This window comes from Nanorana parkeri, unplaced genomic scaffold (assembly GCF_000935625.1).
Source record: "Nanorana parkeri isolate BGI_ZX_2015 unplaced genomic scaffold, ASM93562v1 scaffold169, whole genome shotgun sequence".
In the NCBI taxonomy this organism is placed as follows: Eukaryota; Metazoa; Chordata; class Amphibia; order Anura; family Dicroglossidae; genus Nanorana; species Nanorana parkeri.
The window spans coordinates 1540152-1553121 of NW_017306437.1; the positions used below are offsets into that span (position 1 = coordinate 1540152).

At 41.1% G+C, this 12970-nt stretch overlaps 1 protein-coding gene across 12 annotated transcripts in view; it reads left to right on the forward strand.

The window, feature by feature from the left end:
• CAMK2B (calcium/calmodulin dependent protein kinase II beta) overlaps window positions 1-12970 on the forward strand; it is a 156792-nt gene that overhangs the window by 71368 nt on the left and 72454 nt on the right. For all 12 annotated transcript variants that reach the window (XM_018554694.1, XM_018554696.1, XM_018554699.1 and 9 more), the window contains exons 3-4: window positions 8172-8231; window positions 8881-8935. In XM_018554694.1, coding sequence (XP_018410196.1) covers window positions 8172-8231; window positions 8881-8935 — 115 coding nt within the window. The remainder of the gene's footprint in view (window positions 1-8171; window positions 8232-8880; window positions 8936-12970) is intronic.

The window sequence follows — 12970 nt, forward strand, 5'->3', positions numbered from 1 at the left end:
CCCCCCGTGGGGGGGGGGGGGTGACTGGTCTTGTCTCCGCCCCTCCTGTAATAAAGAACAGTCACTGCTGGCCCTCTCCTTATGCAGGGTGACCGGTCTTGTCTCCGCCCCCTCCTGTAATAAAGACCAGTCACTGCTGCCCCTCTCCTTGTGCAGGGTGACTGGTCTTGTATCCACCCCCTCCTGTAGTTTTCTGCAGGCAGTCTGTAGTTGGTGGGGCTTGCTGGGCCCCTCCCACTGTTCTGCTCTTCTGAAAGGCTATGCATAGCACAGTGATAATGATTACTACTTTTTTGCCAGGGTAAAAACTGGATTTGTATCCTTTGTGGATATTGAGGAATATATTTAAATGAAAATTTTTGTGCCTGGAGGTCAGCTTTAAGATATCAGAATGACTGGAACTTGGTGGGCTTTCTCTCCAATATTCTATACAGCTGTCTAATACTAGAAATAAAGATCTAAGATACTGCTGCCTGTGACTGCTTATATCACAAGATTTGAAGTGAGATTTGGTAAGGTCACTACTGCGTTGCTTGCTGAAAAGGAATCTGTGCCTAAAGACCTACATTGCATGCTTCCTCCTCTTCTGCTGCTTCTTAAATGTTCCCTCAACAGTTATCAGATCACCAGTCATCAGGCGGAAGCAAAGCCCTGCCTTTACCAAGATGGCTGCCTCCACACAAACACAGAGTGGAACAAGGCATGGCCAGTCATCAATGGGGGAAAGATCAGCTGCAGGAAGCCTACAGTACTGGTGACAAGTTCTGTGTGCTCTACTTGTTTGTTATGGTCCGTGCAAGCATAGTTAAAGTGACACTAAACTCAGAAATTACATCTTAAAAATGCATTCACGCACCTTAACTGTTAACAAAAATGTATCTTATTTGTGTATCACTCGGCTGGAGATCCTCAAATCATCTCTGAATTGGTGCTGACACTGTCCTTCCTTCTGGAGGGGGGCTACTTTTGTTCCCCATGGTCCCTGTGTGTGTTGTAAAGTAGTCACTGCTCCAAGCTCGCTCCCGGGAGGGACTACAATCTCATGTTTAGTTTACTATTTGTATTGGGATTGTAGTCCATCACAGGAAAGAACTTGGAGTGGTGGCTGCTTTACAACACACACAGGAACCATGGGGAAGAAAAGTAGCCCCCCTCCAGAAGGAAGGACAGTATCCTGCACCAATTCAGAGATGATTTGATGATCTACAGCCGAGTGATACACAAATAAGATACATTTTTGTTAATAGTTATGGTACTTGAATGTATTTATTTATTTTTCGTTTAAAGGTTTTTATTATTTTGTTATTTTGAAGCAAGTTAACAAATATGTTTGCATACACTTCAAGTGGCAATTTCAGAATACAACACATACATTGTACATAAAAGTATAAAATGATAAAGATAACATTAGTCCAGAAGAAGTCCAAAGAAACCGTAAGTTCTCAACATTCGGAAAATCAACTCATTAATACGGACTTCGAGACAAGGTCACAGAGAAGTAGCCTGAGTTACCTGGTTCCGAGGGAGGGATACCTCAAAGAAGGAGGGAGAGAGGAGAAGCCACTGAGGGTAGGGAGAGGTTGGGGGGACAGAGGTGGGAAAGGCAAAGTATAAGAATGGAGGAGTAGAGATAGCTGGTCACCAGCTCCGGCCATAGATTTCTCATACAGTCAAGGGATCCGCACTAAAAGAGGGAGGTACGACTCAATCCATGGCTCCCACAATCTCCTGAATGGCAGCAAAGCATCCCTTTGGATTGCAGTGAGTTTCTCAAAGAACATCACACGTGATACTCTACGCTTGACTTCAGCAAAGGGTAGGTCAGGGGACTTCCAAGCCTTCGCAATGACCCGCTTGGCTTCTGTGAGAATGAACGTAATCAATCGGTGTTGACGTACCGTGCACACCAGTGGTTTTTTGTGTAACAGAGCTTCCAATGGGTCCTTACGAAACGTCTTGCCAGTAACCATATATAATAGTTGGTAGACTCTGTGCCAGAATCTCCTTACCTTAGTGCAGGACCACCAAATGTGAAGGACTGATCCCTCCACCCGGCAACCCCTGAAACAATTCGGAGAGTAAGATGGGATAGATCTGGAGATCCGGAGTGGGACTAAGTACCACCTATAGAGCAATTTGTAATTGGCCTCAATCGCTTGGACATCCATTGAACTTCGAGAGGTTGTTACCCATATCTGGGTCCAGGTGTCAGGGGAAATGGAGCATCCCAGGTCTTGTTCCCATCTGGAGGTGTAGGAGTGGGGGGTATGTAATTTGTCTAATAAAAGGGTGTAGAGAGCCGATATAGTCCCTGAACCTCGTGTTCCATAATGTAAGAGTCTCTCGAAGGGGGTGAGGGGGGGAAGGATTCGTAAAGAGCCTAGTCAGGTCAGCAAAATGTGTTTGATTTGTAGGAATTGGAAAACATGTCTAGGGGTTAGGTGATGTTTAGTTTGGAGCGACGGGAACGGTACAATACCTGTTTCAGAACAGAATTCTTTCATTAAACTTAAGGAGCCTTGAATATATTTTTTAGATTTAACTCGAGGTTAGTGTCACTTTAACATAGTTGTCCTTTTAATTTTTTTTTGGCAGGCTAACATATATCATGATGTTTGGGGTTCAAAAGAAATATGCTCGCTTTCAGTATAATGTATATGAGACACAAAATAAAAGGACAAAGAAAATTCCCGAATGAATATATCTTTCTATAAAAAACCCAAAGTGATTAATGGGCAAGCTACCAGGCCAGGTTACTATTAATCCAAGGGAATATATCCTACAGATAGCATACCAAGATGTGGATTCTCAAAATGAATTATATACAGTAATACCTCGGTTCACGAACACTTCTGCTCGCAAACAACTTGGTTCGCGAACAGGAAGTTCGGCAAAATTTTGCTTCCGTTCACGAACTCCGCATCTGGTGATGAACACTACTGCGGCCTTCTTCCCTGCAGACAGACCTGTGCACACTTGCTGTGAAGCTTTTTTGTGTGCTTTTTAGCACATAGAGTATTAACTTTGTGAACTGAGGTACCACTGTAGTTGGATTCTAAATGTAAAAGTCGTCATAGAATTGAGTTTTATGTTTAAATACAAATGTACCTAATAAGAATAATTTACAAGCCGTAGATATGTTCTGATGACATGGATTACAAGTGAATAAGGGATAAAGCTTCATGGCAAACTAACCACATGTTCTGGCTGGAAAGGGGGCGGCAGGCACATTGCAAACATAGTGCAGCAGAGCGGCCATGCCACCCTGCCATTACGCCCACCACGTGATCCAAAGAGATGCCAACTAAGGCAACAGTCTCAGGCTGCCTCAATATAATAACGGCCCTGCGTGCTATTCACTCCATACCTCTATCCTACAATTTCCTTCCCCTTACCTCTGCAGTTGATGTCACACTTAGGCTACCTATACGTGTTTATATTTCTCTTGTTCAGCCTGCTATAGATTCCCCCATTCATGTTAAACAGCACAGATGGAGGGATCTCCCTTGCTACTGCTACTAAGTCTGCCCATACACCTTGCGATCATCGGATGACACTTTTCGTCCGATGATCGAACCGTCGTACGATATTCATACGGCGGCCCCATCCTGCCCCGATTATCGCAAAGGTTGGATCAGCAGTAATTAGAAGAAAGCGCCTGGACGAATTGCGGTAATCGACCGCATGTATTTTCGTGTGCAGAGTAAATCGTACGAATTTTGACGTACGGAAACGCCACCAACCTTGTAAAAATCGTACGTTAGACCGAAGTTTTCGAACCTGCTGGTTAGTCAAAAGTCGATCGATTGTACAGTATTTGCAGTTGTACACTGCCCATCAGCCTTATGAATATCGGATAGGATGCAGTCACTGTTCGGCCGAAGATTTTCCACTCAGCCCCTTTGACTTTTCAATCAACTTTTTGAGGAGCCAACTGGTGCCAACAGAACCAGTTCGATTCAGCAGGCGTTGACGGAAATCCAAGCCGTGTATGGCCAGCTAGCCCCGGGGACCAGTGACAGTTCAATGTCATAGGGGAAAGTTAATGGACTCTTCACATTGGTGTCACTGGCTATTTGTTGCCACGGACAGAACTGTGTGTGGTGCGGCCCTTACTCTCTTAGGTTTCCTCATTTATATATTACAATCACAAATTCACGCTGATTATTGTGCGATATAATTTTATACATCTTAAAATTTGTTTCAACATTTTTTAAATTCATTTTTCTTTGAATAGCAATAATTTGAACCAGAGCACCCAGTCTATGGTAAGCAGATCAGTAGATTTTGCACATATGGTCAGCATACTGGACATGGCAGTTAGCATAATATTCATAAGAGAAGGGCGGAGAGCGAGCTCCTTGGTTCCTAATACTCAGAAAGGACTTAGTGACAGATTACAGGATGAATGATGTACTTGCAAATGATTTGGGAGCCAAGCTACCAGTCTGAGGATGTTTAATCTTAGAAATCACTATTCGGAATGGATTTTAAGGAACTGAAAACTAGCTACTGAACAAGTGGCTAATAACAGTGGCTTTCTCAAAATATGACTCAAATCATGTTGTCACACATAAGGTACTGAAAACCTAGAAGGGCTCTTGGCCACAAAGCCTAGAAAATGAAGAGGTCAATAAGGGCTAAACTACCAGGCCCATGGGCATACTTACAGTTGACTCGGACAGACTGCCAAGCTAACAAATGACTTGCGGCAGTCTGCGGTTCTAATAAGCTTACATGGATTGCACAATGAACTACCATACAGACTTTAGATAGACAGAAACTTAGAAGTAGGCTCTGCATGCTTATATGTCTTAGGGGCAAGGGTCTGGCACAGCTAACCCATTTCTACAAACACACTTATGCAAAGAGCTCCTCAAATGACAGAGCATGTGAAGAGATTGCTACCGTTGAATATAAGCAGCATGTCTATGCTCATGATGTTGTGTTTTTAGGCTGCAGTGTCAGGTATATGTAGCTCCCAGATGGAAAGGACAGATGCTGATTTAAAATCATATGAATCAGGTTTAATGTGCAATTAACATATCTGTGAACTAGGTTTATGAATGGTCTGTTGTGCCTCTTGTACATCTGAATGATGTGCATGTCTGGGTTAGTCTTATTAGGTTATTAGGTATTATTATTCATCTTTTCGTATTATTATTATAGCAAACCTATGCTTTACCCATTCAGTGCAATGCAACAGGTTTGCTTTAATACCCCTCTCCAACATATATTTATTTTTCTGTAACTGCTCTTTTCTCACTAGAAGCCAAAGGAGATGCCCATTACTTCTGGGTATGGTGGGGTATCTGGCTCACTCCATAGTAAAAAGCTGTTGCAAGGGGAGCAATAGTCCTGTGTAAGCTACAACTCTGGTGACTTGCAGCTTACATAGGACTTTCTTCCACTACCATAACAAATCCACTGATGGACTACAATCTTACCTTTAGTTTACTAATTTGTATGGAGATTATAGTCCATCATGGGAGCGAACTTGGAGCTGACCTATTTTAAAAATAAAAAATATATGTAATCATTAGGTAAATCCCTCTTAGGATGTGAAAGGAAAAAATATAAAAACAACAGGGAAACCCTGGAGGCGTAAGTGAGCAACAAATCAGTGTTCAGTAACTTAAAAAAAAAAAGGAGAACAACTCCTTGACAGCACACGTACTGCATCTGAACTCGACCCAAGGCTAGAAGAAAAGCTGTGTTGGAGCCAAGATATATGGAATTGTAACAAATATACGAAGCGCTCAACAGATTATTTATAGAAGCCAGGATTACTATCCATTTTTAGAAACAAAAATGATTAATAGCTAATACTATAGTAAAATGTGTATGAATGTTTTCAGGTTTGGTTTGTATAGGGAAGACAAACACCACTTTCAAACTTAAAAAGTTAGTTGCTGAGCAAGGTACTACATCAGGGGTGCCCATTAGGTAGATCGTGATCTACCAGTAGCTCTCAAAGCGGATGCTGGTAGATCACCAAGGGTGTGAATGGTGGCCCCTTTATTCCATTTTGGTATATTTATTTAGCTGTGCACACATGATTACCTATTAGCCCGAGTCTGCTGAGTCCAGCTCCCTGACACATTTCTGGTGGATACTGGTGGTTGAAGTGCTATGTATTACATCAAAGAATATTAGTTTACACAGCCTGTGAGCAAAATACAGCAAGGTGAGCCAGGAGAGAGAGTGGGGAGAGACAGACAGGGGAGAGAGCGAGGTTTTTTTTTCGTTGGTAGATCTCATGTAGCTCGTCATTTGAAAAGTAGATCTTAACACAAAAATTGTGGGCACCCCTGTACTACATTGTATGTATATAATATACAAGATGGACTTAGTCTAGCTAGCACTGTATTACATATTTTCAGTTTTGTGCTTATTAATTATTTAGCTTTAGTAATGTCAATGCCACATGTCAAAACAATCCATAGACACAGACATACAGGCAGCTAAATGTATGTGCAAATCTCAACATTTATTGTGAATATTGATGCTGTTCCCTCATGTCTCATGAGCCATCTTATTGGTCAGTAGGGAGAAAAGGCCAAATTTCCATATAAATTCAGATCCAATGCCCAAAGACTATGAGATTCCATGGGAGGCAGGGGATTAACTTATAGTAATGTAGGCCTCAAAATGAACAGCAATGACTTGACCCCATACTCACACAAATGGCACCAAACAGCAATAGCTTGGTCCCTTATTCACACAAATGGCATCAAACAGGAATTACTTGGTCCCATACTCACACAAAGGGCACTAAAGAGCAATAATCTGGTCCCATACTCACACAAATTGCACCAAACAGCAGTGATTTGGCCCCATATGCACACAAATGACACCAAATAGCAATGACTTGGCCCCCATACGCACACAAATGGCACTAAACAGCAATAACCTCGTCCCATACTCACACAAATTGCACCAAACAGCAGTGACTTGGCCCCATGTGCACACAAATGGCACCAAACAGGAGTGACTTGTCCCCATAAGCACACAAATGGCACCAAACAGCAATGGCTTGGTCCCATACTCACACAAAGGGCACTAAACAGCAATAACCTGGTCCAATACTAACTCAAATTGCACCAAACAGCAGTGACTTGGCCCCGTATGCACACAATTGGCACCAAACAGCAATTACTTGGCCCCATACTCACACAAATTGCACCAAACAGCAGTGGCTTGGTCCCATACTCGCACAAATTGCACCAAACAGCAGTGACTCGGCCCCATATGCACACAAATGGCACCAAACAGCAATTACTTGGTCCCATACTCATACAAATGGCACATAGCAATAAACTTTGGTTGGGCAATATACCAATATTCAGGTAACACACTGGCAATTGTGGTAATACACAGACATCACACAGCAATTGAAACAAATTGTTGGTAATCCATGGGCAAGAATGAAATAACTTGGACAACAGGTAGTCAACAAATGTGGGTAACACACTGGCTACTTTGATAATACATGGACAACAAACCGGCAACGCTGACAGTACATTTTCAACAATGCATGGACAACAATGTGGCAATAAATGGATGACAAATGAGCAGTCGCATCACTATGCGGGCAACAAACTGGTGGTCAGGGCATTAAATGGACAACCAGGTAATTTTGGCAATAAATGGGCAACAAACTGTTAGCATGGGTAGCCAACAGACGTTTGTGACAATACATGGGAAGCAAGCAGCCAATGCTGGCAATAAAATGCAGGACCAATAATTGGAGACCAGTTACATACACAAGGGCAACTTATTTTTTTAGCCTGAGTCTTCTGACCAATACCAGACAGTTTCCAGGTATAAATAATGTGTATATATATATATATATATATATATATATAGATCTACTGATTGCTGTGACATGCAGTTTTTCATCGCATGCTTAATGTATTAACTGAAAACGTGAGGGATACAAGGGAAACAATTTGTTAATTTACAACAGGAAAAGGTCTGGCTTGAGCATCAGCAATGTACTTATGTTCATGGTCTCATGTACTAATGTATATGGTTTAAAGTGTGAAAGGGCATATAAGGTACACAGTAACTGACTGTCTTCCATCCTGCCAACAGGTTCTTCATGTTGAACACCAGGGGCCTGCTTGAAGCCTGTGCATTAAATTTATATGTCTCTTCTCATTCTACAGATCATCAGAAACTAGAGAGAGAAGCCCGGATCTGTCGTCTATTAAAACACCCAAATATTGGTAAGAAGAAGTATATTACATACAAATCAGGCTTACTGATTTATCCCTTTACTTGCATAGCTTACTTTGCTACCTAAGAAAGTATCTGTAAAAAAACAAATCAAGGCAAGTGGACTTGCTTTTTTTCTTTTCTTGAAGACGTTTTGCTGGTCATCCAACCAGCTTTCTCAATTCAGAATGAAAGAAAGCTAGTTGGACGACCAGCGGCGGAATGTCTTCAAGAAAAATACAGCAAGTCAGTTGCCTTGATTTATACCATAACCTGGATGAATGAGAACCTTCACAGACATACCTATGAAAGAGACTATTGCTATCCCTTTTGCGATCCCATATGCAAGTACCTGTGCATAAAGGTTGCTGTGAGTTCTTTGTTTCCCTTTATTTTAGTCGAAGCTCTCAGATAGCAGCTGTGAAGCTCTGCGTAAAAAACAACTTTAATTTCAGAAGTTAGATTTGCAATGCATGCGTAATAAGTATGTTTAGATACAATTACATCATCCAGATTGATAAATTCCCCTCAATGAGTGTTTTGACTATAGCACAGTTGCAGTATTCTCTGGATCGCATTTTTTTTTCAATGACAGTTTTTTTTTTAGCTACTTGAAACTGTTGTTTAAATAAATGTTTTTGTTTTTTTTTTTTTTTATAGTACGCCTCCATGACAGTATATCAGAAGAGGGGTTCCACTATCTCATCTTCGATTTGTAAGTGCATTGCTGTCTTATTATTTCTAATGAATGGCAGGCAATTGTATTTATATTAGCACAGTCATTTAAAGATGCTAAGATAGTATGTAAGTAATATATCGTAGTCAGGTAGAAAGATGTCTTACTGACTTGAGTAGAACGAGGGAAATCTAAAGGATTATCTGGGCTGCTATAACATGTGATCCCTATAATAGCCATGTAGACTGTCACATAAGAAATATGAGGGCTTCCATTGTTGATGTCCTTCTAAAAATGCCAGTTGCTTGGTTGGTATGATGACCTTTTGGCTTCATAACTTTTTGAATTATTAATCTGGAACAAGCATGCAAATCAAGAAGTTTAGAGTAAAGTCGGAAATCACCCACTTACATAGAAATGAAAAGTCTATAATTTGTATCATAGGTGTATTTTAAATGATAGAGACAGAATATCAACCACAAATCCAGAAAAACCACATGATACAAATGTTATAAATTGAGTTGCAGTTCAGTGAAATAAGTATTTGATCCCCAAGCAAAACATGACTTAGTACGGTATTATACGGTACTCGTGTCCATCAGTTATTATTAGCCTGCACTTACTGATATATTATTATTGTTACATTGAACGTACTAACGTATCCCACAAGGTCACGTTTCCAAGAACTGTGTGCATTGGATTGTAGCAACTAGTCACATACAGACCTGCTCAACAGAATTACAGCGCAAAATAACACCATTAACCCTCTCAGTCTGCAGTTGCTCTCACATAAAACGTCCCAGCATTGTTAAAGTGACACTAAACGCAGGAGTCAAACCTTAAAAATGCATTCAAGTACCCTATTCAAGGTAATGGACCTTATTTGTGTATCACTCAGCTGTAGATCCTCAAATCATCTCTGAATTGGTGCCGACACTGTCCTTCCTTCTGGAGGGGGGCTACGTTTGTTCCCCATGGTCCCTGTGTGTGTTGTAAAGTAGTCACCGCTCCAAGCTCACTCCCGGGATGGACTACAGTCTCAATACAAATTAGTAAACTAAACATGAGATTGTAGTCCATCATGGGAGCGAGCTTGGAGCGGTGACTACTTTACAACACACACAGGGACCATGGGGAACAGAAGTAGCCCCCCTCCAGAAGGAAGGACCGTGTCGGCACCAATTCAGAGATGATTTAAGGATCTACAGCCAAGTGATACACAAATAAGGTTCCGTATTGTTAATAGTTAGGGTACGTGAATGTATTTTCACCCTAATGTTATATAGTTTATTTTGGATATTAAAAGCAGAATAGACATGTGCACCGGCAAAAAATTTGTTTCGATTCGTTTTGATTCCAACTTTGCGTTATTTCGTTTTTTGGGATTCGGGTCCGAAAATCAATTTGTTTTGGGATTCGGACGATATTCGTTAGCGGTAGTCTGTTCGGATTTTTGTTTTCGTTTCATTTTCGTTGCGTTGCAGCAAAGTGACATTTTTTTTATGTCACTTTGCTGCAACGAAAATTCGTCCACAAAGAAAAATTTGCACAGACTACCGCTAACTAATTTCGTCCGAAATTTCGTTTTCGGAAATTCAGATTAATTTTCATTCGCCATTTCTGTTATTCTGAAATTCGGATACATCCGAACCTCCGAATAACGATAATTCATCCGAAAAACTAATTTTTCCGAAACGAAGCGCACATGACTAAAGCAGAATACATGTGCCAGTTTTCCCTACAAAAAGACCACACAAGGATAGTTCAATCAGTTCCTCAGATCAAAATATTTCTGTGTTTTCTTTCAGTAGATACATTATTAAATTAAATTATTGATTTTACTATTACTACCTTATGTGGGTTAGGCACTCTTCAGCTTCACCACTCTAGCTATGAAGTGAGATTACATTCTTTGGATGAATTTAGTTGCCCAGCTTTGAACAATCTCCTATGTCCCTATCAATGTCAAGGCCAAAATATTCCCCCAATTTTAGGTTTTCAACTTTCAAATTGTGTTTAGGGGAAAGTTTGTACTAGCATCATGTATTTTTTTCCCTCCTTTTTATACTTTATATACTCCTTTTTATACTTATTTTGTCTGCCTTTACAACTGCTGCGTAGCATTGAATACTACTGCTTAGCTTACTATAAACCTTTATCCCCAAGTCCTTAACCAGCTCTGTTCCCCAACTGTTTTTGATTTAATGTACAGGGGACAGTACCGATCCCACAGCCTAGGTGAATAAGATTACATTTTCCAACTTTCATCTGCTATTCTGCTCATTTTGTCATTGTATCTATTGCCCAGCTGTATAATATTGCTATCTTGGAGAAGTTTAATATTTCTACATCATTTTGTATCATCAGCTAAAATGGCAACTATGATGTCAAATTAAACACAGGCTAGTTATATTTTACATCACAGTTGATGTTCTAGAAGACACAGTCAGCCAGTAGTTCATCTGTCTTATGACTTAAAAAAATAAAATATGACAAACAGCAATGTCTTGTATACTAAAGGTGTGAATGAGTTGATCATGATCTACCTGACGATCAAGGCCATGCGTTTGGTAGTTCTGTTCCCGCTGTGCCCATCCTTTGTCAGAAATGCATTCTCTCCATATGCAGAGCAGTGCAGGCAAGCAGTGGCAAAACGCTACATACAAGCACCTGGGATGGATGCGAGAGGGGGTTGACGGGGACCCGCATGGCAGAACAAGTAGTTGTGTCTTGCTGCTGCTTCCTTGTGCTCCTCTGCATATGGGGGACATTGTGGTGGCACTGGGGGGGGAATATATTAGTGTTACTAGGCGGACGGTGTGGCACTGGGGGGAGAACCTACATAATGCAAAGGACATGCTGTGTACAGGGGAATACTGGAAGCTGGGCACAGGGTGAATGTCAGGGTACACACGGGTACACACTAACCAGTCTAGAACCAAGCCTAGCCTAGTCAAACTGTGAATGAAAGTGAATGCCAGGTTTCTCACTAAACCTCTAAAAAGGTAGTATAATGTTTATATTTTTACAATGACATTGGCATTATAATATCACTGCATTCACTAGGTTTTCTTCAAACATCCCTTATTTTTACAATTTAATGGGGCCTTGGTGTCTCCTGGTGCACCCTGATAATGTTTCCATGTTGTTCAGGTAGATTTCCAACTCTCCAAGGTTGCCTAGCCCTGAGTTAAGATGGCCATACATAGACTGATAAAAGCAAGAGATGTGACATACTTGAGAATGCTTTTGCTGGTTGAGCCAATTATGGGGCTATTGTGATTTCTATACATGATTTATACCGTGCCAACAGTATGAGCAGTACTTTACAAAATAAACGGGGACAATACAATTGCAATACAATGCAAGATCAAAGAGTTAGGAGGATTCTGCTCGTGACAGCTAGGTATCTAAAACATAACTGGAGAGCAGTAACCACCAAATTTACCTTCAAAAACGAACATTTTTGTTTGCATGTAGAGACTTTCCTGCATATAACAAGGGAGTTGGGTGTCTGGTGAACTGATCATTCCCTGTTCTGTAGAGAAAATGAAATTAGCCTTTTTGAGTTTGTTTTGTCTCACTCATTTGTCAAGAGAAAAAAATCCAAGACCATCATGGCAGTGTACAGGTGCAAGACAGGTAGATAACTCTCAGAGAGGGAACGACCCATCTATGGCTACCTTTGGATGTGAATGAACCATATCTTCTAGGGAAGAGGCAAATCTATCTTACAGTGCTAACTCCAGCCAGCTATCCCTGTGCCCAAGGCTGTGACAGAACCTTCCTTCTTCCCTGAAAGGCTGTCTGTCCATCTGCCTATCTTCATGGCAAGATACCTACCATTTGTGAAGTTTTATATATACCTGTGTAAAAGTGACGATGCATGCCCTACAACGTCTGTAAAAAGCTGTCATTTGGGTTGACGTCTTCTGGCATTACGTGAGAAAGTAGCTACATTGAATTGTTGGTGGAATAACTGAGCTCTCCATTCTGCTCTTTCTGCAAAGGATTTCGGTGCAGGCACAGAGGAGGGGGGACGCAGCCTATAAATACACCAGGCTGTGTTTGGTG